At 34.9% G+C, this 27677-nt stretch overlaps 2 protein-coding genes across 5 annotated transcripts in view; one reads left to right on the plus strand and one right to left on the minus strand.

Annotated features, from left to right (window-relative positions):
• RB1 (RB transcriptional corepressor 1) overlaps positions 1–27677 on the plus strand; it is a 140275-nt gene that overhangs the window by 98727 nt on the left and 13871 nt on the right. For all 4 annotated transcript variants that reach the window (XM_087814337.1, XM_087814338.1, XM_016205442.2 and 1 more), the window contains 3 exons: positions 19536–19654; positions 22863–23008; positions 24514–24659. In XM_087814337.1, the coding sequence (XP_087670463.1) occupies positions 19536–19654; positions 22863–23008; positions 24514–24659 (411 nt within the window). The remainder of the gene's footprint in view (positions 1–19535; positions 19655–22862; positions 23009–24513; positions 24660–27677) is intronic.
• Positions 1252–3417, minus strand: LPAR6 (lysophosphatidic acid receptor 6). Its single transcript, XM_016205444.2, has one exon. It carries the CDS (start codon positions 2665–2667, stop codon positions 1633–1635), a length of 1035 nt encoding a protein of 344 aa, XP_016060930.1. The 5' UTR covers positions 2668–3417; the 3' UTR covers positions 1252–1632.

Here is a 27677-nt window from a genome sequence, read left to right on the forward strand (position 1 = left end):
CTGTAAACCTACTTTTGTCCCACCCTGTATGTTTAGAGTGCTAAATGTATTTGTTTTCCAAAGCATGGTATCAAATAAAAGTACTTCAGAGTCAAATAAGGAAAACATGTTTACAGAATATATACTACTATTGGGATATAAAGGACCATGCTTAATTTCTTCACTAGTTTTTTTTTTTTTTTAAGGACTTATTTTCCTTTAGGTTTATCTAAAGGAAACCATGGTTCCCTAAAGAAAATCACCACTGTTACTTCATTGAAAATGGGTTTACTTTTCTAGCAAATGACTATGATTTCTCTGAAATCATTGTATCACAAACCCAAAGAAGAGCAAAAATCAGATATAAATCTTCAGAGTATTTGTCCAAAGTTGTATTCTTGAAAGAGTAAGATGTGAAAATCAGATAGGTTGAATGCTGAATTGAAATTAATTATATGTCTTTTTTTTCAAGTAAAAAATTTTCAGTGTAGTTGGTACATCATATCTAAATTATAGCTCAAAGCAATTACCTTTTTTATATTTAGTGACATGAAAATGTAGCCATATTTACTTATTTGTCCCTGTAGTTTTACTGCTTTTTATGTAAGGAACTATGTCTTTACTTCATGAATTATTTTGCCATACAGTAACATTTTGACAACTTGAAATGATATTTTCAGCTATTCATTATTGCCTTTAAATGATCAAAAGATGGAAGGGAAGTAATACATACATTGATTACTTTCTAAGTGCCAAATATTGTATTTTACTATCTCACTATTTGTGATGTTTCTCTAACCTAAAATACAAGTTATTTAGTGTGACATAAATATACCTTTAAAATGTATCTTTAGTGGTATTTTGTTTTTTAAACATTTACGTAGCAAAATAAAATCTACTTAGTTTTCTCCTCAATTTTTGTGGCATATATAATTTTGAAATTTGGTGCTGTTAAAGCCAGAAAATGGATCGAATAGTAATTTTAAAGCATGCTGTACTTTATAGTTAGATAGCATCTGCTTTTTATAAATTGCATGCAAAAACAAAATCCTTAATAATTTTTAAGTGTAACTGCTCAAGATCCTCAAATAGTGTCAGTATCTCGTATTTTACAGAAGTCATTTTTAGCTACTTTTTTGAAAAATACTCCAAAAACACTTACTGATTATTTCAAATTACTCTGTTCTCATTTATACTATTATAGTATAAGAAACATGATTAGTAGTTTCAATTCAAATGAAACAGAAATTAGATATATGTTGAATGAAAACATTATTTAAACAAAACATTTAATATTTGTAAATCGCTTAGTATAAAATTACTAAGAACTTCAAAGACAGTACAGATGGTCACCACATAATTTAAATCATAATCATTTTTAGACTTTGGACAACTTTTTAAGGGATTTTTTTAATGAGGAAGGTACAAATCAAAATGGCTAAGAAAAATAAATTGGAGTGTATACAAGAATAGAATACATTTGAATGCTTAACACATTGAATACAACTTTTTTTAATACTAAAAACTTTAAAATGTCCACGTGCTTATTTTCTTTTCGAGATGCAGAAATAGTTGTTCAAGAAAACTTTTCACAGTTGAAGGAACTTGAAGGTTCTGTCCCAGTGAAGTTCCAGTGGTTTTATTTCAGGCAGCTTATATTGTAGATTCATTGTCAAATACCTTAGTTTCTAAGATCTGTAGGTTATGTTGAATAAAGTTCTCTGTGCCTTGAACTTCAGAGAATCTGGAGTCATTTCTCCTAGCAGACCAGTTTTTCATTTTTATTGAATTCTGAATTGTGTCTGACGTGAAGTAGTAAACTATTGGGTCAAAGCAGCAGTTTGAAACAGCAATGCAGAGAGTGATGGGGTACATGGTCCTTACTGCTGCCACTGCTGAGCAATTAACAAATGTCTGTGTTCTCATAAGAGAATATAAAATAAGGTTGATATTATAAGGCACAAAACAGAAACAAAATATGACCAAATGTACAAAAATCATTCTTAAAACTTTAGTTTTGTTTATTTTGCTTCTACTTAATGTAACAGGTTTATTTAAAGTTCTTAGCACCATACTAGAGCAAGTTACATTTAAAATTAGAGGAATAAAAAATCCTACTATTTCAATGAAAATTACAATCCGTGAGAGATAGGTTTTCCATGTGGCTTCTGGAAAATTTTCAAAGCAGGCTTCTGAGGTACTGTTACCCTGAGAGTGGGTAGACTGAAAAAAAACTGCTGGTGCACTTCCTCCCATCACAGTTAACCACACAACAATGCAAACGATTTTTGCATTTCGTTTGGTTCTTAGAGTCTTTGATTTAAATGGATAGACAATTGCCAAAAATCGATCTACACTAATGCAGGTTAAGAACAGAATGCTTCCGTACATGTTGGTATAAAACAGCATCACTGAAATTTTACAAAGTAAATCTCCAAATGGCCAGTTCCGTGTTGCAAAGTAAAAAATCCTGAAGGGTAGAGTAAAAACGAAAAGCAAGTCTGACATTGCCAAGTTAATCATGTACGTTGTAGTTTCATTTCGTACTTTGAGGGTGCAGCTGAAAATGTATATGGCCACACAGTTGGATATTAACCCAAGCACAAACACCATACTAAACATGCACCCATACAAAGTGTACTTAAAGGAGTCATCATAGGAGCATTGAGAGCTGTTATTGCTTACCATTATAAAGGCACGGTCAGCTTACTGTGTTGATTGAAGTCCTTTGGTCAGCAGCAGGCTCCTTTGGTATTCAGATTTTGACCACTTTAAAACCCCCAGTGTATTTGCAAATTCTCTGGATCTTTGGGTGGTTTTATAAATATTTCCTTTTCCTCCAGAATCTCCAAAAGAAACATGAAATTTGTTGCTGTAAAGTTTGCACTTGGTTCTTCAACAGGAAAATAGTCGGATTTTCTAGTCTCCAGAAAATCTTTGAATCCAGGGCTTGTTAACCGACGAGCAACTTTTAAAAAATGTAGTCAGTGAAGCCAATCCATTGGATTATAAATTGTAAAGAAACGCCGTGCTCTGAGACAGAATAAATCTACTTGTCTGGTAAACTTGTATTTCAGTAGTCAGGATGATATTCCAAAATTAAAGTTTCTTTGTGCTCCAGAATGTTTAAGCTAAAGTTAGCAATTTTATTTTGCTTTTCACTGCAGACTTTCAGAGACTTAAACATTCCCAGTTTGGTTGCATTTACTTCTTGCTTTTTTAAAATGAAGTTTTCCTTTTTGTTATTCGGTAGTGGATCCCAAATGGTGGTAAGCAGAAGAGTCTTTTAAATGTTCCGAAATAAATTCCTAAGCATGTTAGCTCTTGCTGAATGAGGCCTTTTCCTCCGTTGCCAGCTGTATTGTGTGATGAACTTTCTCTGAAGTGAAAATAAAGGCTTGCTAGATTTGTAAGATGACATCACAGGAAGAAGAGGCTGGGCTTGCACAAAGAAAGGTTTCAGCCCACTTCGTTTGCGGTTCTTTAATTTGATAGTGTGTCTGCTGCGGATATACTGGGAGGCTTGCAAATGGTCACTGTTTAGCTGAGGAGTCTGGCTAGTAGCTCTTTTTATGCAGAAATGCCTTCTGGGGTGATTGCCACCTCTCGGGGAGTTTTTTTTTCTTTTATTCTTCTGGTAGAAATGAGAGAGGAAAAAAAGCAGTATTAAGCCTGTTGCTCTTGCTTGCTTTTGTGTTTAGGATATGACTTTTTTTTTAGAAATAAAATGTGTATGAGTGTGTACTTTTAAGTTGAAATTGCTAGTGCAATGTTACTAAAGCATTTTTAAAAACTAATGACTGAAAGGGAGCAAGTTAATCTTTGGGTGTATAAGGGATTTGATTGAGAGACCAACAATAGTTTTGCCACTCTTGATTTGTTTTCCATAATTGTTCCTCAAGATTTAATTTAATTTAATTGGTATGATTGTGAATGATTTCAATCCCAGATGCCTTTAGTTTTTGATAAACATTTTCTAACATTCTTTGCTCATTTCTATAAAATTAAATTAATATTGTAGAGCACTTTCTATTTTTAAATTACCACTTTCACTATAGAATAAATTCGCTAGATCAGACTGATGAATGTCAGAAGGATGGAGGAGGGCGAGTGGGTGGAGGGGGAGAGAGTAACCAAAGAATTTATATGCATATGTGCACAACTCAAGGACACAAACAATGGTGAGGAGAGGGACTGGGGAGGGGGAAGGGATGGGATGGAATGGGTCATTGGGTAGAAAAAGGGACATCTGTAATATTTTTAAAAAACAAACAAAAAAGAATTCCTCAGAAAAAAAAAAAAAAGTTTGTTTTGCCCAGTATTAATCTTACCCACAGAATTAAATTGCATCTTTTCAAATGAATTTTATTTGCATTGCCCCAGCTCTCCCCTTACCCTCTTAGTATATTGAACTATATTTTGGAGTATGGTTCAAATTTGTTCTCATGTAAAACTCCTGTGAGCGGTTTCTCTATATATTTATATTTAAAGTCCACTAATTTTTTTAAAGCCCAAAGAAATTGGAATAAGAAAGTATGTGTGATGAGGACAGTTGAATATAGATATTTATTCCTCAAGACTGAAGATATCACAACCTGAAGACGCACACATTTTTCTTATTTTAAATAACTATTTTTCAGGAAAGGCTAGATCCAGTTGTGTTTTACTGTTGTTATTTTCTAGTTTGGTTCCATTTGGGCTGAAACACTTTCTTTTGATATCAGTTAAAGAAATTTCGGGAATTTAAGAGCAATTTATTTTCCTTTATAAATTACTTAGCTAATTTTAAAATAATATGTGAAGAAAAATAAAAATATGTTGCAGAAACATCTTATGCTGATTTTGCACCTTTTTAATCTGAGCTGCACTCTCATGCTCAGCAGCTTTTGTTTTGAGTTGATGAATCCCTCTTGAATTGTAATCTATTTTTATTGTTTTGACTGAGAAATTTATAATCAAGTGAAACAAAAATATGAATATTACTTATTATCAATAAACTTAAAGCTTTAAAGGACTGAATTTTTTTTGTATGACATTGATATGGAAAAAGTAGTATGTGTGTGTTCATATAGAAGCAGGAAACTTTGAGTAAACAGTAATGAGAAAAGGAGTACTTAATAAGCTTGTCTTCTCAAAAGAGAAAAAAAAATTTATAGTTTCTTAGTAATCTACTCTCAAATTGATAATCTCTTTAGTCATTATTAAATATGAACTATACGCAGTTATATGCCTTACCTTGTTACTTCCACTTTCATTTTGAATATGGCATTTTCTCAAGGAATTAAAATATATTAATTCTACATCAGACTATTCTTCCACATATTAATGTTGTTATTTCCCTGACTTCTTATTCACTTAGCTGTTCATTTGTAGTTTTGTGTGTGTGTTATTGGTGCTTAAAAATGGATAGATTACTATTTGTTAAATTAAGCTTTTTGTTATTATCAGTTAAATCTTACACAATGATTGACCCGTAGTAGATACTCAGGTGTTTGCTAATGAATCATATCAGAAGCCTGAATTTTGTTAAAAGTTGTTTCTACTGAGGAAGAGCAATAGCAGGAGGAGTGTTTGTTCCAACAGGGAAGAAAATTATTGAATGCTGGATTTTTTGAGATATTTAATTAAGGGACCAAAGTGAAATTAGATACCTTGAAAAGTATAGAATAGCTCCTTACAAAGGGAGTTAAATAAATTCAGGGAATCAAATATACTTAATAGGTGTTTTTGTATTTGATAGACTCAGACCAAACTGTTATTTTAATGTGAGATCAGTACACTTCTGAAATTAAGTCTGAACCAACTTATTTCTTGTATGAGGTTTTTAGGAGGTATAATAACACAGCTGATTTGGAATTTAGGGAATCTCATTATGTAACTCATTTCTTTGCACATTTTACTTACATCAAGAAACCAGATAAATAACCAGCTAGCCTATAAAGTAGATGTTTTTATTAATCACTACAGTGATGGTATAAATTGTTTAGTTGTAAACTAATTTTTATCAGCTTGAGAGACCATAGTGTTCTATTAGTTAACCATTAGAAGTTTAAGGATTTGGGTAACTTCTGAGTTCTTGACTAAATTTCTGCTACAGCTGTGGCTTTGAAGAGGCAAGAAGTCTGATTTTTTTCCTGATTCAAAATAGGCTCATAATAATGTTTGTTGAATGAATAAATCAATGTTTATTGAACACCAACTATAAATAAATAAATGTATAAACTGGGTTCCTCAGCCATTCTTCTTTTCTCTAATATTTCATACTAGTTATTTCTAGCCTTGATAGTATATCAGTTTTATCTTGACCTCTCTTTTTTTTCAGTGCCACTTTTTTGGACTAACCCTGTTTACTCTTACCTATATGGCTGCTATAATGTCTTATCTTCTTACTTCCAGTCCTATAATAAAATGTAAATATATAATTTTTTATTTAACACAGGGAAGTATAAAAGTGTGAAAAGAACACAGGCAAAGAATCGGACACTTAATATACAATCACTTGATCTTTCTAAGTTTCTGGATCTTTGGCTGTAAAGTGAGGGAGCTGGACTGCTCAAAAGTCCCTTCCTACTTCTGTATCTGATTCTGATTCTTTGTGTACTCTGAATGCTTAAGCTGCTAGATTGTTTTTTTCCACTGTTAGGTATAACAAATCAAGGAGTCACTTTTCATTCTTTGGGTTTAAAGATACATATTTAATATTAAAATCTGGTTGTGCAAGAAATATTCTTTGCTTAACCCAAGAGTCTCATAAGAAGGATTTTGTTCATATTTTATTATACTGTGAAGATTAAACATTTTAAAAAGCCTTTCCTTTATATTTCTATAGCATTCTTTAAAAGACCTTTCCTTTCCAAAATACAAATAAAATACCACGTTCTTTTACAATAAAATTTATCAAAGGGGAATTGATCAAAACTTTAGTCTTTCATTAAAAGTTTTGATGGCCATAATTGGGGTTGTACCTAAAATAACATTGAGAATGTGAGATACGTGAAAAAATTGGATGAGAGAGTATATGAAACTTAAACTGAGTAAATTTGTTCAAGTCTAAATGAAAGTGTAGAACAGTAAAACTTTTAAATGTAACAAAAATGTTCAAAATGTATTTTATTTATTTTGAGTGCAGCAAATGTTAGCCATGACGAGATGTGGCTCTTCAAGGCTCTTTTCCATCTCCAACTTATACTTAATGAAAAAAAGCCAAAGTTTTTTCATTTTGGATTCTTCCAAAGCTTGTTTTGATAAATTTTCTAAGTTCAGAATTGAACAGAATTTTTGCAGTTTGAGAAATGAACATCTGTAATTTATGTTGATAGAATGTATTTATTTTATATAAAAAGATCTTTTGGCCTAACAGGAAATTTTATTAAATTCTAGACAAATTTAGTATTACTGTAAGCATATGGATATCATTTGAAGAAGGAAACCTTCTATCAACACAGCAAACACTTAACTCTTTTTGTTACTCTTTACCCAAGTTCAGAGGGTTGATTGATTTAGCTTGTAGAGTTTATAGCAAAGTAAAAGTAGATGGGAATGGTGGTTGAAGTAGGCTCAAGCAAAGAGGGTAGTGGAAATTAAGAGAAGCAGGAATGTTGTAGTATAAGACTTAAAACTTGAGTAAATATGTTTATCACTGCCAACACTTAAATTGTCTTTTCTTCTTTTTCTATCTCTGCCACCTAAAATTCTATCATATTTTTCTGTGTAGACCTCTCAATCTCATCAATTCCTTTTCAGTACTTCCTCAGTACTTAGTTTTTCTTCCTTTTAAGACATATTCATGCAATTCAATTAAGATTAAAAAACAAAGAAATAAATGCAATACTAAGTATAACAGTAGATGTTTGTACAGAATGGCGATGAGTGTCAACCAAATCAGTTAAAGAGCCTCCAGAGGATGTCTAACTAGCCTTTAAAGTTGAATGAAGATTTCAGATTTCAAGTCCTGAAAGCTAGAGTAATAATATTTTTATATAATACCATTACTATAGTCATGTCATCTTTCTCATCCAGACACACAGAAAATGATTTAAGTGACTGTATTCTCAATTATCACAAGAATGCCACATAACTAGTTTTATTGTAAATTATTAGAAGAGAATTTATCACATGCCGTATATGCTTTGGTTTATAAAGGCTTAATTTGGTTATAAAATCCATTTGAGGGAGGATAGGTGGGTTGTGGTTTTCAAAAAAATTTTACCGACTTTGAAGTAGAACAGAGTAATGAAAAAAACAATTTGACTAGGTGTTAAGTGACTTAGATTCTAGTCCTAGCTGTACTACTAAAAATTAATGTGACCTTGAGCAAATAATTTAACTTCTCTATTGTGCATTTGTAGAAAGAGAGTACTGGGCTAGCCTTACATTTCTATCTAATTTAATCTTCACTTCTATCTAATTTAACCTTCACACTAATTTTGAATGACAGAGCGTATATTGTCTTAATTTTATAGATTATGAAACTTAAATTCAGAGAAGTTGTGACTTGCTTAGGATAGCAAAGTGATTAAACGATGGAGAATGATGAAGCCAAAACTAGAAGCTAGGTCCTCATTATTAAGTGCCCAGCCCAGTTCCTTGTACATGTTTGTCAAATTAAAGAAAACAATTCAATGAGTGCATGGAGAGCTGGAACTAGAATTCTACTTTTTTGACACCTGGTCAAGTTTTCCCACTATAATAGGTATCTTCCAATCTTTCTTTTTTTGTTATTGACAAAAAATAAAAATAAGCTTGGTTCATAGCTTAGGTGACTGTTAAGCAAACAAGAATTTTGTTTTTATATGTATAAGCTATGTAGACATTTTTAAACACTAAATTCTAAAATTATAAATTTAACCTAATCTCTTGGAGGTTTCCATTTTTCTTTAAATGCAACCTTGCTTCGTTGTTGTTTTTTTTAATTTTATTTTTGTTTAAAATATTACAGATGTCCCTTTTTCTCCCCAATGACCCATTCCACCCCGTCCCCTCCCCCTCCCCCGTCCCTCTCCCCACCATTGTCTGTGTCCTTGGGTTGTACATATATGCATATAAGTTCTTTGGTTACTCTCTCCCCCTCCACCCATCCACCCACCTCTATGACATTCGTCAGTCTCATCTATGCTTCCATGTCATTGAATCTATTCTGTTCATCAGTTTATTAATTTCTTTAGATTCCACGTATAAGCGAGATCATGCGATGTTTGTCTTTCTCTGCCTGACTTATTTCACTTAGCATAATACTCTCCAAGAGAAGAATCTTGTACCCTTTGGGACAATATGGAAGGACCTGGAGAGTATTATACTTCGTTTTTAACTTCATCTTTATTGATTAAATAAAAATGGTTGGAATTAGGAAAAGTACTATGCCATGTTTTATACAGAGGAAGGAAATATTCTGTTTCTTTCAAATAATTAAAACAAGGGTTTTCTGTGAATAGTAAATTTATTATTTTCCAGCAGTATTTATTCAGAAATCCAGGTACTCTTCAGTTTATTTCACTAAATATTTAATGACTTTCTTTTACCCATTACTGAGGGGTGGAGATAGGGAAGGATTGCTCTCTCAGAATGCTCCTGGAAAGCTAAATGCTTGTGGCTAGAAAGCTACTGTTTGATATACCTGAGTTCTTTTGTTCCCAGCAATGAAATTGTATGCATATTGAAAGTTAAGTATATTTATTCCCAAATTTATGTGTGCTGGTTATACATGTTGTGAAATACAAGGGCAAAAGGTTTATTTTAGAAAACCAAGTTCAGTACTTTGGAATAACTTAGAGGCAAGTTGCTGAAGATGTGTCATTGAGTTAGATGTGCACTTACTTCTGTTAAAGATTTATAGGGGATGCCATAAGAAATTCAAAGGATTGATTCTCTACTTGTACGATTGCTTTGTAAGTGTCTTTATGACCTTACTCTACACATACTGAAAATCATAAACACATTATTGGTATGGTTTATAGAAGAAAACAATTTGGAACTCTATTAAAAAAAGAACCTTTACTACATAAAGAGAGTTGGTTGTTTTTAAAATTGATTTTAGAGAGGAAGGAAGGGAGAAGGAGAAAGAAACATCACCTCCATCTACTGCCTCCTGCACGCCCCCCACTGAGGATGGAGCCAGAAACCTGGGCATGTGCCCTGACTGGGAATGGAACCGGCAGCCTCTTGGTGCATGGGGTGATGCTCAACCAAATGCGTCACACTGGCCAGGCCATAAAGAGTTTTTAATGAATATACATTTTATATTTTTAAAAAGTCAAGGAAAATGTTTTAAAAAATATGTTTCATTTAAAAAAGATTTCTTGTTTAGCTTTTTTGATTAACTGATGCCAATCACATCTAATGAGACAATTTCTGAATTAGCAATAATTAACTGGCAAATGTAATGGAAAAAAAGATGCAATTTATAACAATAAATAGTATATAAAACCTTAATAAAGGTAATGGAAAAAGTGAAGGATCTAGATGAAAGCAAAAGACCCAATACTTTAATAAAAGCTATAAAGGAACAGTCGAATATATGTGTGTTGTATAACCTAGCAATTTATTTCTAAGAAAATTTGGCTTCCACTCCCATTTGTATTCCTATCAGTAGTACCTATTCCCTACACCATCACCTAAATCAGTTACCAGACTCTTAAATGTTTTCTAAATTAATAGGTCAAAAGTGTATCTTATTTAGCCCAGCCGAGCGTGGCTCAGCGGCTGAGCATCAACCCAGGATCCAGGCGATCGGGGTTCGATTCTTGGTCAGGGCACATGCCTGGGTTGCGGGCTTGATCAGTGGCTCTTTCATCATTGATGTTTCTATCTCTCTCTCTCCCTCTCCTTTCCTTTCTCTGAAATCAATAAAGATATATTTTAAAAAAATTAAAAAATAAAGTCTATTTTGTCTGATACAAGCTTTGCTATTTCAACTTTTTGTTGTCATTCGTATGAAAAATCTTTTTTCATTTCTTTACTGTCACTCTATGTGTCCTTCAATCTGATGTAGGTCTCTTGTAGGCAGCATATGTATGGGTCTTTTTTTCTTATCCATTCAGACATCCTATCTTTTGATTGGAGCATTTAATCCACTTATATTTGAAATAAGTATTGGTAGGTACGTAGTTATTGCCATTTTGTTATTCATATTTTTTATCTTTATTTTTTTCTTAAAGAAGTTTTTGTTTTTTTTTTTAACATTTCTTGTAATACTGTTTTGTTGGTGAGGAACTCCTTTAGCTTATTCTTGTCTGGGAGGATCTTTATCTGTATTTATTTATTTATTTATTTATTTATTTATTTATTTATTAATTATTAAAATGATACTAGAAGAACCATACATTTAAAATATCATGTGAAGAACAAAGCAGTTCAAAAATTTTCTCCACCTCTGATGTGCTGGAGATCAAACACCACATGTTGCTCTTTATTCCAGCTCTTTCTAATAGACCTTTGAAACATATTTCAGAGTTTTCTTCACATTTTTGAAATTAAATTTATTGGTATGACATTAGTTTGTAAAACCATATTGGTTTTAAGTGTGCAACTCAATAAAACATCATCTGCACATTGCATCGTGCACCCATCGCCCCACATAAAGTCTCTTTCTTCTCCATTTTGCCCCCCTTTGCCCACCTCTATCTACCCTTAACCCCCTTTCCCTGTGGCTATCACCACACTGTTGCCTGTGTCTATGTGTTATATATATATATGGGGTTTTTTTTGCTTAATACCTACACTTTCTTTCATCCAACTTGAGGCGCCCCTCCCCTCTTACAGCTGTCAGTCCGTTCCATGTATCTAGTCCTCTTTTTGTATTTTGTTCATCAGCTTATTTTGTTCATTAGATTCCACATATAAGTAAGATCATATGGTATTTGTCTTTCTATGACTGGCTTATTTCACTTAACATAATAATCTCCAGGTCCATCTATACTATTTTTTACAGCTGACTATTCCATTGTGTAAAGGTACCACAGTTTTTTTATCTGCTCATGTACTGATGGGCACTTGGGGTGTTTCCAGATCTTGGCTATTGTAAATAACATTGTAATGAACATAGGGGTGCATATATTCTTTCAAATTAGTGTTTCGGATTTCTTCAGATGTAATCCTAGAAGTGGAATTACTGGGTCAAAAGGCAGCTCCATTTTTAATTTTTTGAGGAGACTCCATACTGTTTTCCACAGTGGCTATACCAGTCTGTATTTTGACCAACAGTGCACGAAGGTTCCTTTTTCTCCACATTCTTGCCAGCACTTGTTGTTTGTTGATTTATTGATGATAGCCATTCTGACAGGAGTGAGGTGATACCTCATTGTGGTTTTAATTTGCATCTCTCTGGTGATTCGTGATGCTAAGCATCTTTTCATGTGTCTGTTGACCATCTGTATGTCCTCTTTGGAGAAGTGTCTATTCAGGTCCTTTGCTTATTTTCTAATTGAGTCTTTTGTTTTCTTAGTGTTGAATTATATAAGTCTTTATATATTTTGGAAATTAATCCTTTGCCAGATATATCATTGGTAAATATGTTCTCCCATTCAGTGGTTTCCCTTTTCATTTTATTAATGTTTTCTTTTTTTGTGCAAAAGCTTTTTAGTAAATTTAACCAAGGAAATAAAAGACCTATACTTGCAAAATTATAAGATTCTGAAGAAAGAAATTGAGGAAGATACAAATAAGTGGAAGCATTTATCATGTTCATGGATAGGAAAAATTAACATCATTAAAATTTCATACTACCCAAAGCAATCTACAGATTCAGTGCAATTCCTATAAAATACTGTCATATCTCACAGATCCAGAGTGAATATTCCAAAAATTAATATGGAACCACAAAAGACCCTGAATAGCCTCAGCAATCTTGAAAAAGAAAAACAAGGGTGGAGGTATCACACTATCTGATATCTATACTACAAGGCCATAGTAATCAAAATAGCATAGTATTAGCACAAGAGCAGGCATATAGCTCAATGGAACAGAATAGAGAGCACAGAAATAAACCCATGCCATTATGGTCAATTAATATTTGACAAAGGAGGCAAGAACATACAATGGGGTAAAGACAGTCTCTTCAATAAGTGGTGCTGGGAAAATTGGACAGATGCATGTAAAAAAATGAGACACCACCAACTTACACCATACACAAAAATAAATTCAAAATGGATAAAAGATGTAAGTCACAAAACCATAAAAATCCCAAGAAAACAAAGGCAGTAAAATTTCAGGCATTTCTTGTAGCAGTATTTTTGCTGACATATCTCCTTAGGTAAGGGAAACAAAGGAAAAAATAAATGAAGATTGATGTATCAGTCTTTATCCTTTGATTCCAAATGATAGTCTTACGTATTTGAGTAATTGTAGGTATAGATCCTTGCTTTCATCTCTTTGAATATTTTGTGCCATTCTCTCTGGCCTTCAAAGTTTCAGTGAGAAATTACGTGAAAGTTTTATGGTAGCTCTCTTTTAGGTAACTACTTTTCTCTTGCTGCCTTTGAGATTCTCCCTATCGTTAATCTTTGGCCTTTTAATTATGGTTTGTCTTGGTGTGGGCCTCTTTGGTTCCATTTTGTTTGGGACTCTCAGCTTCCTGGACTTTTCTTTGCCAGGATATGGAAATTTTCTGTATTATTTTTCCAATAGGTTTTCAGTTCCTGGCCCTCTCTATTCTCCTTCTGGTATCTCTGTGATGTGACTGTTGTCATGCTTGATGATGTCCCAGAGGTCCCTTCAAGTATTTTTTTTCTCATGCCTGTTGGGTGTTTTTCATTACCTTGTCTTCCAAATCTTTGATTCAGTCTTCTTCTTTATTTGATCTACTGTTTATTTTTTTTAGTATATTCTTTATTTTAGTTATTGTATTCTTTATTTCTGACTGGCCTTTTCTAGGGTTTCTCATTGTGTTTATGTTTATTATCTCTTTGGTTGAAATCCTTACTGAGTTCTTCTATTCTTCTAAGTTCATTGAGCGTCTTTATAACCAGTGTTTTGAACTCTGTATCTGGTACATTGGTTGTCTCTGGGTTTTTTTGGAGTTTTTTTCTGTTCTTTATTTTAGGACATGTTTTTTTTTGTCTCCTCTTTTTGTCTGCCTCTCTGTATCTGTTTCTGTGTATTAGGTAAATCTGCTTCCTTTCCTGGTCTTGGCAGAATGGCCTTACTTAGTCAATATTCTGTGAGGCCCAGTGGCACAGTACCTGGATACCTGAGCCGGGTGCTCCGGGCGTGTCCTTTGTGTGGGTTGTGCATGCCTTCCTCTTGTAGGTGGGCCTTGATAGCTGTGGGCACGTCAGTGGGTGGGGTTGACCCTTAGGCTGACTGGCTATGAAGATTCACCGCAACCAGTTTACTAGCTGTATGCAGGGGCTGATCCCATGGAGCAGTATTTGCCTCATTAAGGTGTGGTGCCTACTGAGACCATCTTTTGGGTGTGCCATTTGTGAGCTAGTTAGGTAGTCCTCCTGTTGTGGTCTGAAGGCAGCCACCGGGTGTGTTGGTTCTGGGGCCTCTTGGGAGGGCCTCAGGTCCAGGCTCAGGTCAGCCACTGCCTGTGCCTCACCCTCAGCCGCCTGGTATGAACTACAGAGTGATTGGCAGTTGGTAGCTACCTGTGCTGGACATGGAGACATGTAGGATAGGCCATGCTGCAAAGTAAGGCTGGCTGCCACGAGTGCCAGGCCTGGGTCTGCTCAGCAAGAGGCATAGGACCCGGAGAGGCCAGGCACCACTGGCTTGGGTTATGCTGACCTTTGAGAGTTTTTAGGAAAGTCTACAGTGCAATCTGAGGCTGCCTACCAGCAGCTGTAAGAGGCTTGGGCAGTTCGTGAGTTGGTTGGGACAGTCTCTTGGGACAGTGTCTCTATGGCTAGACTAGTGTCCATTCAGATTTGGCGTGCATCTACACCTACAGTCTACATGGCAGTAGAGCTCAACAGAGGAACAGTGGTGGCTGCTCCTCCAGCACTCGCCCTGAAGCCACACAATTCAGTTTCTCCCCATGTGTTCCTGGTATGTTTCAATCTACTGTCTCTTCTTTGGAGCTTTGGGTGAGTGTGAGTGAGTCTTTGCGCAGGCCCAATAAATGGACACCTGGGTTTCCAGTAGCCCTCTAACTCTCCCAGACAGAGTCCCTCCTGGTTTTCATAGCCAGATTTTGTGGAGACTCCTCTTCTTGGTGCTGGTGCTCTGGGCTGAGGATCCCTTTGTGGGGCTGAGACCCCCTCACATCTCAGGCGGGACCTCTGCAGCTAAGATATCGCCCCTGATTCTCAACCGCCACATGTGAGTGTGGTACCAGCCTGTTTTTCATCTCTGCCCCTCTTACCAGTCTCGACATGGCTTCTTTATATCCTTAGTTGTAGGAATTCAGCTCATCTGGTCTTCAGATGGTTCTCCAGGGTGATTGTTCTGTTATTTAGCTATAATTTCTGTGTGATTGTGGGAGGAAGTGAGCATATGGTTTAACTGCTTTGCCATCTTGACTGGAAGTCAGTCTGGCTTGTTTGTTTTTTTAACCATTGTGTTTTGAGAGTTCAGTTCTTTATATGTTCTAGATACTAGTCTTTTGTTGAGTATATAGTTTGCAGATTATTTTTTTAGTAGATTATTTTTTCATCCTCTCCACATGGTCTTTCTCATAGGAAAAGTTTTTAATTTTAATAAAGTCCAGCTTATCAGTTTTTCCTTTTATGGATCATGTGTTGGTGTCAAGTCTAAGAACTCTAGATCCTGAAAACTCTCCCCTGTGCTTTTTAAAAAAAAGATTTATAGCTTTATTTTTATATTTAAGTTTATGATCTATTTCAGTTTATTTTTGTACAAGGTTTGAGACAGACGTCAAAGTTCATTTTTCCTTCCTTCCTTCCTTTTTTTCCTTCCTTCCTGGCCTATGGATATTCAGTTGTCTCAGCACCATTTTTTGTCAAGCCTATTCTTTTCCCATTAATCTGCTTTTGTACTTTGTTAAGAAGGGAACAAAGAATAGGTAAGACAAATAGATGTAAGATTTAAACTAACCATATTAATAATTAATATGTTAAATGTAAATGGTCTAAGCACATCAATTAAAAGGCAGAGATTGTCAAACTGGAAAAAAAATAAGGTCCAACTCTGTGCTATCTACAAGAAACCAATTTTAAACATAAAGACATAAATAAGTTAAAATAAAAGCATGAATCAAAAAATTAGGTGCCTAGATGGAAGTGAGAATAATTCTAAGATTTGTACTGTGGGTGATTAGGTAGTTGATAACAGTTAACCAAAGAGGATATTGAGAGGGTCATAGCTAATTGGTGATGAGGGTAATGAATTCATGTTAATGTTTGATCATTTTAATATTTGAAATGTTTGCCACATGTGCATGTGCAGATCTGAAGTATCTAGTTGGAAATAATGGATCTGGAACTTAAAGGAGTAGTTGTAGTCGGAAATATACTTTTAGGAGTAATATAAATATAATTAAAGCCATGATATTGACTCAATCATATATATAGGCAAGAGGGTCCTGAGGAATATGAATGTTAAAGAAGTAGTGAAGTTAAAAGAAAGAACTCTCAGAAAGTCAAGTCCTGCCCCCAATTTTTTTTATTTTTTATTTTTTATATCTTTATTGATTTCAGAGAGAGGAAAGGAGAGGGAGAGACAGAAACATCAATGATGAGAGAGTCATTGATCGAGCCCGCAACCCGGGCATGTGCCCTGACCGGGAACCGAACCCTGATCGCCTGGATCCTAGATCAATGCTCAACCGCTGAGCCATGCCCGGCCGGGCCCCAAATTTTTATTTTAGTTTCCATTTGCAAGGCAAAATGGTCTTATAATGGTTTCACTTAGGATAGTACAAAAACATTTCCTGTAAGTCCAATAATAATTCTTAAAATACCCAGAAAACAGTTGCAGTTCCTGTCTTCTACTTCTCCTATTGTTAATTTTTCTGCTAGCACTAGAGACCTTGTACTTACTTGTATAATCACATTCTCTTTTAAGAACACCTTGACTTAAGTAGTCTTTTTAGTCTTTTACTCTCTGGAGAAGTTCATGCTTGCTTTAGAAATGTATTTAATTATGATAGATATAGAGTAGACTTATAGCTTCCATTCTTTCTATCCATATTATTTATTCAGTGTGATTTATACTAATCTTGATGACAGTCTGGTTTCCTTTACAAGATTAAGTGGCAAAACAGAGTGGAGTGTTGTCCAAAGAGTGATTATTCTAACAGTTAATTTAAGTTGATACACAATGACATGGGACAGTTTAGCTGAGTCCAAGAGAAAACAGTTCTTTGAGTCCTGAATGAAAACAATGCTACAGATATGAATACATAAATTTTCAAAAATTAAACATACCATTAAATCTTTTCTTTACAGTTAAAAAAACAAAGAGTTGCTCTATTAGTTATCTATTCTGTGTAAGAAGTTACCCTAAAACTTAGCAACTTAAAACAACTAACATTTATTATCTCGTACAATTTCTGAAGGTCAGGAATCTAAGGGTGGCTTAGCTGTATGGTTTTGGCTCTGGTTCTCTCAAGAGACATCCTCAAGTTTGCAACCAATGCTATAGTCAGCTTAAGGCCTTTCTGGAATCAGAGAATCTGCTTCCTGGTTCACTCACATGAATGTTGGCAGCCCTCACTTCTTCAACTGGCTGTTGGCCAGATACTTCATTTGTTTGCCAGAGATGTCATTTGTTTGCCATGTGAAATTCTCAATAGAGTGCTCACTACGTGGCAGCTGCTTTTCCCCAAAGCAAGAGATCCTAGAGAGAGAAAGTGCCTAAGACAGAAACTGAAGGTTTTTGTAAGCTAATCTCAGAAATGACATGCCATCACTTCGCTGTATGCTGTTGACCACACAGACTAACTCTGGTACAATAGAGGAGGGGGTCTATACAAGGATGTAAATACCCAGGGGCAGGAATTATTAGGGTTATCTTGGAGACCAGCTGCCACAGTTGATATTTAGTATCAATTAGAAAGCAAATTATATTATCCATTTTCTTCGTTTGCTTTGCTGTATTTAGTTTAACCCATGATATGGCTATATCATGTAACTTTCTAGAAATATTTATTGAGTGTTCATTATATGGAAGGCTCCAGGATTTTAAGAACTCTTGAAAGTCCTTCCTGGTTCCTTTTAGTCACCTGCTTAAAATCCTTCATTGAGTTTATCTCTTAATCTTTCCTTGCTATGCAATCTATGTTTTACTTTGTGGTACAAATTATTTCATTATTAAGAGTTTATGTCCCAGGGGTAATTCTGAGTACTTTGCACTTAGCATCTTATTTAATTGTCAAAACTATCCTATGAGGGTTACAGGTTAGCTAGGTCAAATTTTTCTGGCTCATTTTAGTTAAAATAACTTTTCTTTTTAAAAATATATCTTTATTGATTTCAGAGAGAGGAAAGGAGAGGGAGAGATAGAAACATCAGTGATGAGTCATTGATCGGCTGCCTCCTGCACACCCCCAACTGGGGATCGAGCCCACAACCCAGGCATGTGCCCAGACCAGCAATCGAACCCCAATCGCCTTGATACTAGGTCGACGCTCAACCGCTGAGCCACGCCTGGTCAGGCAAAAATAACTTGTATTTAGGACTCATCTCAAATATAACCTCTTCCAGGAAGTCTTCATTTGGATTAGTTGTCCCTTTCTTGATTTCTGTGGCACCCTGTGCAACATATCACTCTGTACTGAGATTTTTAAATCATTTAGTTCCTTCATTAGATTAGAAACTGTAGCATATGAGTAAAAATAAGGGCTCTGGAGTAAAAAAACGTGGGGCCAAATCCTGGCCACCACTTACTAACTGTGACTTTGGGCAATGTACTCTTAGCCCACCTTTCTTCATTTGTTAAAATGGCATAGGAAAAATAGTACTTTCCTCCTAGAGTTGATTGTGAGAATGAAATACAAAGTGCTTGACGCTATGCTCGGTGCTCGGCATTCAATAAATGTTATCAATAAACTCTTCGAGGGCAGAATTTTTAATTACTGATTCAAATTATTTAATTAGTTAATAGGATTATTATAGTTTATTTTATTTCTTTTTTATTGAGTTTTGTTGATTTATATTTTTGTGGAATTTTCCACTTAATGTAAGTTTTCTAATTTATCGACATAAAATTATTCAAAACCATTCCCTAATATCTTTCTAATCTTTGTGATGATGGTCCCAATTTCTGTTGTTAATACTGTTTATCTGTCTCTTTTTTCTTAGTCAATCTGGTGGGAAGTTTATTTTATTTTATTAGTTATTTTAAAGAAGCTGTATCTTATCTTTTTTTCAGCTTTATTAAATTCTGCTCATATCTTTATTATTTCCTTCATTTTACCTTCTTTGAATTTTTTCTGTCTTTTTTCCTAACTTTAAATTTCTTTTCTAATATAAACATTTAAAGGTATACACTTTCCTAGTCCTTTTTTTGTTTGTAGTACCAAAATTGGCAATTGGTATTCTCAAAGTGGGAAAAAAGATCTCATTCTGACTTCTAACTTGCTGCTGTCAATTGTGATTAAATTTATCGTGCTCACCATGTCAAAAAACATTATTTTGCTGTCATCTTGTTTCATATAGGATTCACCTTTATTTGATCTTATTAAACAAGCGAAGGACCGAGAAGGACCAGCTGATCACCTTGAACCTGCTTGTACTCTCAACCTTCCTCTCCAGAATAATCACACTGCAGCAGATATGTAAGTAGAATATATGTTACATTATCCGTTCAACCTGCAAATGGATTTTGAGCATAATGTAATGTGAGATATTATATAGGAAAGCTGTAGGAAATAGAATTTTGAATACAACATCATTGCTGCTTTCAAGAAGCAGGAATACAGAATGCATGACCTGAATAAAGGACATATTATTAAAGTGGTACAGAGTGCTACTGAAATCATTCAGGTCTGGTGTAATGAGGACAGTTTTCATGGCAGAGATGGCAATTTAATAAGCCTTAAAGATGGAATAGGATTTTAACATGGAAACTGGAGAGGAGGGAGGAGGCAGAAAAGTGTTCCAAGAGTCAGAAATGGCATGAATTCCAAAGCTTAATAGCCAGGAAAGTAGAAAACATTTTACAGGGAGTTTGGATCAGTGCATGTGGAGTGAAACATGGCATAGGCACAGGGAGTGGTGTGGCATATGAGACTAAAACACTTGATTAGTGGATGATAAGGATGGAAGAAGAAAGCAATAGCTAACATTTACTGAGGGTTCCCTATGTGCTGAACAGTTGCCCAAGTGCTTCAGATTCTTTTTTCCCCCCATTTAATCTTCATAATAGCCCTGTAAGGTAGCAGATACTGCTATCAGCATCAATTATCTATAAAATAGGAATTAAAGCAATGAGGTAACTTGTCAGAAGTTCACAGAAATCAAACCCAAGCAACCTGACCCCAGAGCCCATATTCTTAAACATTCTAGCTACACTGCTGTTCATAGAAATGTACCTAATGTTATGTTTCTGTTGAGTTCTGTGTGGATATTGACATTACAGTGTTCTATGATTAGTGCAGGGACTATTTTCCAGAGATGTCGTTTCCCTGCTAACTTGTACCCAAAATATTTCTACAATGTGGCGCCTCTGTCTTCAAATATACATTTGTTTGCTAGGTCATACATTAATATAAGTAAGTCAAGCCTTATCTTTTTCTCTAACACAATAAAGCCGTTGTCAAGAATTGTTCTAGGCAGCAGTAATACAAAGGTGAATAAGATGGACTAGGTCCTTCCCCTTGTAGAGCTTATATTCTGGAAGAAGGAAATAGACAGTGAACCTGTAGACTAATACATGAGGTTATTTTAGAGTATAGTAAGTTCTGTAATGAAAATAATAAGAGCGTGGTGAAAGAGAGAAACTGAGAGAGTGATAGAATGTTTAGAGAAGCTTTCTCTGATGAGATTTGACCTGAGACTCAAGGACAAGCGGATGCTGGCCAGGCAAAAATCTGCATGGTGTTCATTCCAGGCAGAGCAGACAGCAAGTGCAGTGGCCTTAGAGCAGATCCAACGTAGCTGGTCTGAGGAACATAAGAAATCTCATGTGGCTGGAGTAAAGTGAGCAAGAAGAGAATAGTACAAGACGAAGTTGCACTAAACTGGGGCTAGACCTTGTGTGTTTCTGTAGACCAGGGGTGGGGAACGTCTGTCCAGTGGGTTGTATATGGCCTGAGAAATCATTTGGTCTGGCCCTGCTAAGGCAACTGCAGGCAGGACTTGAAATTCAGCAAATCTAGGAGCTTTTATCATAGCTAATTTTTAAGTTGATATAATTTTGTATGGTCTGTGAATGATGTTATAAATATCCAAATGGCCCTTGTCAGAGAAGAGGTTCCCCACCCTTGCCATAGACTGTAGGAAGGAGTTTGGATTTAGAAAAGTAATGGGAAAACATTAAGTTTTTAATCAGGAGTACAGCTTGCTATAAATTTGGTGTTTTACAGGGCCACTTTCCGACTGCTGTTTAAAGTATTGGTGGAGTTGGAGGAGGGAAAGAGGAATTTGAGTTGGAGGGCAAGGAAGAAAGTAGGATCAGTTTGGAGATAATTTCAGTAGTCCAAGTGAGAGATATAGGTGACTTGGTCTAAGAGATGTCAATAGAGATAGAAAAAAATGGAAGGATCTCAAATGTATTTTAGAGGAAGATTTAATAGGACTTGGTTTTCATTGGGTTTGAAGAGCTAGGAAAAGAGAGAAGTTAGAAATAACTCCTAGATTTTGACTAAAGAAACTGGATGTAATACAGAGCCATTTATTGAGATGGGAAAAACAGGGAAGAAATCAAGAGCTCCACTTTGAGATTCAAGTAGGGAAGTCCAGTAGATAATTGAATATTGGCACCTAGAACTCAAAGGAGACTAAATTCTAACCACATTCAGTCACTCTACAATATTGTCACATAGTGAATTGAAGGGAAATCCTAGGTTGATAGTAGACTAGACCCTGGTACTTATGAAATCATTATAGTGGTGATTCCCTTTTCCTAGTGTACTAGTTAATATAGTGCATGTGGTAGAAACATCCATGGTAAGCTACAAATCGTACTTCCTGCTCAGAATTATTTCTCAGCTACTAAAGTAAAATTAGAAAGTAGACTAAAGGACAACACAGAGCAGTAGTGTATCAGAAATTGAGAGATAATATTTACTGATATTTCTGCCTTAATTTATGTCTGACATACAGGGTGGGGAAAATTAGGTTTACGGTCGTGAGTACACAAAACACAGGTTTATTCTTGCATTATTTTTTATTGTTGTATTATTTTCCATTCAAGCAACTGTAAGCTTACTCTTGCCCCACCCTATATTTAATGTATAGGTGTAAATCTGTCTAGATAATTTTATCTAAAGTATTAATTTATAGAAATCTGTATTAAATAATTTAGATGGGTGTATGTATGTGTACATAATTAAGTCTTATCATATATATGAACCATAGTTATCAATGAAACATTTTTAAAAGGAAAAATATGACAGTACTATTTTAGTATAATAACATGGTCTTTTAAGCTGGAGTCATTTTATGATCTCAATCCCACTATAATTATTAAAATTGAACATACATACTATGTAGTTTTTTTTAAAGTAGGCAGTAATTCCCAGGAAAAGCCATTTATTAAAGATTTAGAAATTATGACAGGCTTAGTTTTCCTATTAAGCTATCTTTTCCAGCTTGTATTTAAATAGCCTGCTCAAGGAATAACAGAATAAATAACAGAATAATAGATTAAATACACATGGTGTGTTTTGATGCAGGTGTACAACTGTGTGTATGTGAGAGAGAGAGAGAAAGAGAGGGAGGGAGAGGAAGGGAGAGACAGAGAGAGGAAGAAAGAAAGAGAGAGGGGAGAAAGGGGGGTGGTTAACAAACTGATATGAAGACTTTTCCTTTGAATATATCTAGGTATCTTTCTCCTGTAAGATCCCCAAAGAAAAAAGGGTCAACTTCACGTGTAAATTCTACTGCAAATGCAGAGGCACAAGCAACCTCAGCCTTCCAGACTCAGAAGCCATTGAAATCTACCTCCCTCTCACTCTTTTACAAAAAAGGTTAGTAGATGATTACTTTCAAGACCGTGGACTCTGAAACCAGGCTGACTAGGTTCAAATCATGGTTCTTCTGCTTACTAGGTGTGACCTTGGGCGAGTCCACTTAATATCTCTATGCCTCAGTTTTCTCATGTGTAAAATAAAAGTGATAATAATCTACCTTATAATTATAATAATTTACCTTACAGAGTTTTTGAGATAATTAAACGAATTAAGACATAAAATGCTTGCAACAGTGCCTAGCACGTAGTAAGCATTCAGAAAGTGTTAGATGTTATTGTTTCTGCTGCTGCTGTTGTTATGATTTCAAGTTTACGTTTGGAAATACTTGCTCCTGATATTAGTTTTGCTGTTCAGGTGTGTATGTTCAGGTGTTCAGGTGTAAATGAGAGTACACAGTGTGCTGTGCCCTAAGGTACAGGCACATTTCCTAGTAACCAGGTTGTATAGCACTCCCTGATCCTGTGCGTATGGTAGCTTGGGGAGGTTGGTTTGTATGTCTGTGCATGTTTTATACATGCAAGTGCACACTCACTTGGGGCTCTTTAAAGGAAAGTGAAAGGCCCCATTTTTCTGCATTAAATATTTTTTCTAATTTATTCAAGTCAGAAATATTGTAAGACAGCTCTTACCAGAGCAGTGGTTCCAAAGCATGGTCCCCAACCAGCAGAATCCAACTTACCTGGAAAGTTCTAGAAAGGACAAATAAACTACTTAATCAGAAACTTTAGGATAAGGAAAAAGCAATTCTTGTTTTAACAAGTGCTTTAGGCAAGTCTGATACACACTAAAATTTAAGAACCACTGGGATAAATTGTTAACTAAAAAATTCTCATTACTTTATGCAAGTCTTTTAAAGGTACATTTAAACCAAGGGTATTTGTATTTAAAGTAGGTAGAGGAAAATTCAATTTTGTGGATTCCCTTTTTCCTAACATGTATTCCAGTACTCTCTAAATACAGTATTCTCTAAATAAAGTTTACTTCACAGTCATGTTACTTAGTGGTACAAGTCTGCCATTTTTCAACAGAGTATGCTCCATTGACATTTTATAGATAAATACACTTTGTTTTTGTTTTGTTGTTTTAGGATTGGAACAATTAAGACACTGAAAATTCCATTATTTTAAAAATAATGTTCCCTCTTGAATACTGATAGTGAGAATTTCCAACATCTGTGATGAGTGGATACCAGTGGAAGTGAAACAAACCCTATGTGGTTTGTCTGATTTCACAGTATCCTATGATCTTTCTTCCTCTACCTTCCACTCTGCCTTAATTTTATGCTGTAGTAATTCAGCAAGTAGTATTTTACCATCTGTGTACCTAGCACTATGCTAAGGCTAGGAATCATTTAGTCATAAGGGGAAGAGTGGTAGAAGTGAGTGAGGTTATTGTTGAAGTTCTAGTTAACAGCATTATGGTTATAGCCATTGTTCTGAAAAAAATCCACTGATAATTCAAAATGAACAGTAAACATAACTAATTCTCCTTTTCTCTTTAAGTGTACCGACTAGCATATCTTCGACTAAATACTCTGTGTGCACGTCTTCTGTCTGACCACCCAGAACTAGAACACATCATCTGGACCCTTTTCCAGCACACACTGCAAAATGAGTATGAACTCATGAGAGACAGGCATTTGGACCAGGTAAGAAAGAATGCACTTCACCTTCCCTTCGACTTACTATGTACTGATTTCTTAAGAAAAGGTCAAATTCAAATAAGAAGCTAGATTAGTTTAGTAGACTTAATGTAGATTTACTTGTTGGCTATCTTTTATATTTTTGCTGTAATTCTTATAAATTAGAGTTTGAAAGTGTTTCAGTAACTTTACTTGCTTAATGACACGAAAGATCTTGTATGTGAAAACCACTGAAGAAACTGTTTATATTATAGGTTTTTCTGTGTTATGATAAGCTAGATTTCCTTTCAGTGTGGAGAAAAAGCAGGAGACTTAACCAGTTGATCTAAAACGGTGCCTATTAAGTGAATGAATGAACGAACAAACGAATGAACAAGCGACTGGGTTAATTAATTTACAGAAAACAGTCTCATATTTTCCTTTTTCTTCTCTGTAAATAGGATAAGAATGTTTTTGGGTAACAGATTTATTGAGCTTAAGTCACATACCATACAAATTACCCATTTGAAGTGTACAATCTAGTGGTTTTTAGTATATTCACAGACTTGTACAACCATTACCAAAGTCAATTTAAAATGCCAAAAAAGAAACCTCATACCTTTAGCACTCACTCCTCACCCTCATTCCCTACCTCCTCCAGCCCCAGGCAACACTAATCTACTTTTTTTCTCTGTAGATTTGCCTATTCTGGATATTTCATATAAATTGAATCAAATAATATGTTATCTTTTGTGTCTGGCTTCTTTCACGTAGAATAATTTTTTGTAGATATTTACAGATGACCTGGGCATGTGCAGATGTCTCTAGATTCTTTTTTTAATTTATTTTTTATTATTGAAAGTATTATAGATGTGCCCATTCCCCCCACTCTTGCCCCCCTCTACCCAGCCCCTGCCTCTGCCCCACCCCAGGCCTTTACCACAGTATTGTTTTCATTGTCTGTCTCTGTAATAGCTTTTATCAGTACTTCATTCCTTTTAATTGCCAAATAATATTCCATTGTATGGATATACCACATCATGGTTCTTCCTTCATCAATTGATGTACATTTGATTTCTACTTTTTGGCTGTTGTAAGTAATGTTACTATGAACATTCATGTACAGGTTTTTTGTGGACATATGTTTTCATTTCTCTCCGGTATTTATTTACCAAGTAGTGGAATTTCTGGGTCATATGGAAACTCTCTGTTTAACTTTTTGAGGAATGGCCAGATTGTTTTCCAACATGGCTGCGCCATTTACAATCCTACCAGCAGTGTATGAGGTTCCAGTTTCTCCACATCCTCACCAACTTGTTATTTGCCCTTTTTGGATATGAGCATTCTAGTGGATAAGAAGTAGTTATCTCTTTGATTTACATTTCCCTTATGGATAATGATGCTAATTGAGAATCTTTTCATGTGCTTATTGGCCGTTCGTATATCTTCAGTAGAGAAATATCCTTTGCCTATTCTTAAATTGGGTTGTATTTTTATTATTGAATTGTAAGGGTTCTTTATGTATTTTATATACAGGTACCTTATTAAATACATAATTTGCAAATATTTTCTCCCATTCTCTGAGTTGTCTTTTCATTTCCTGGATGGTGTCTTTTGAAACTCAAAAGTTTTTAATTCTTATGGTGTTCGATTTATCTATCTTTTTCCTTTGTGACTGGTGCATTTGGTGTCACATCTAAGAAACCATTGCCAAATCAGAGGTTGTGAAGATTTATTCCTGTTTTCCCCTAAGAGTTTTATATTTTTAGCTCTTATATTTAGATTTTGTTCCATTTTGAGTTAATTTTTGGCATAAGGTAGGAGCCCAACTTCATTCTTTTGTATGTGTATACTAGTTGTTCAGTGCTATTACTTGAAAGTCTTTTTTTAAAATTTTTATGATTTTATTGATTTCAGAGAGAGGAAGGGAGAGGGAGAGAGAGATAGAAACATCAGTAATGAGAGAGGGTCATTGATCGACTGCCTCCTGCACACACCCTGCTGGGGATCGAGCCCAAAACCTGGACATGTGCCCTGACCAGGAATCAAACCTTGATCTCCTAGATCGTAGGTCGATGCTGGTTGGGCTTGAAAGTCTTTTTTTCCCCTAGGGACAGTTGCTGAAAATCAGTTAACTGTAAATGTGTAAATGTTTATTTTTGGTCTCTATTTTATTGACCTATGTCTCTTATACTAGTATCACACTGTCTTGATTACTGTAGTTTTATAGTAAGTTTTGAAATAGGGAAGTATGAGCACTATTAATTTTGCTCTTTTACAGAATTGTTTTGACTATTCTGAAACTTGATTTCTATATGAATTTTAGGATTGGCTTGTCAATTTCCTCAAAGAAGCCTGCTTGAATTATAATAGGGATTACATGGAATTATAGATCAGTTTGAAGAATACTGTCAAAGCAACATTGTCTTCCAGTCCTTGATCATGTGGTGTCTTTCCACTTATTTAAATCTTCCCTAATTTCTTTCAACAATGTTTTTTAGTTTTTTAGAGTACAAGTCTTACACTTATTTTGTTAAATTGATGCCTAAGTATTTTGTTCTTTTTAACGCTATTGTAAATAGATTTGTTTCCTTAATTTTTTTCAGATTGTTCATTACAAGTACATTGAAATACAGTTGATTTTTTTATATCGATCTTGTGTCCAGCAACTTTGCTGAACTCATTTATCAGTTCTAATAGTTTTTAGTGGATTCCTTAAGATTTTTCAATATAAAGATCATGTCTTCTGGGAATTTACTTCTTCCTTTTCAATCTAGATGACTTTAATTTATGGGCCAAATTGCCCAAGCTAGAACTTCCAGTACAGTAGTGAATGGAAGTGGTGAGAAGGGACATCCTTGGTTTGTTTCTGATCTTAGGGGAAAGCATTTATTATTATAAAATCATTAAATATGTTATCTGTGGGTTTTTAATATATGTCCTTTATCAGATTGAGAGGGGTTTTTTTTATTCCTAGTTTATTGTGTGCTTTTATCATGAAAGGATGATGAATTTTGTCAGATACTTTTCCTGTGTCTGTTGAGA

The sequence above is a fragment of the Miniopterus natalensis genome, chromosome 2 (genome assembly GCF_054644295.1).
Source record: "Miniopterus natalensis isolate mMinNat1 chromosome 2, mMinNat1.hap1, whole genome shotgun sequence".
Lineage (NCBI taxonomy): Eukaryota > Metazoa > Chordata > Mammalia > Chiroptera > Miniopteridae > Miniopterus > Miniopterus natalensis.

Excerpts from the sequence above, each read along its gene's own strand:
- LPAR6 (XM_016205444.2), bottom strand. The coding sequence starts at position 2,667 with ATGGTAAGCAATAACAGCTCTCAATGCTCCTATGATGACTCCTTTAAG.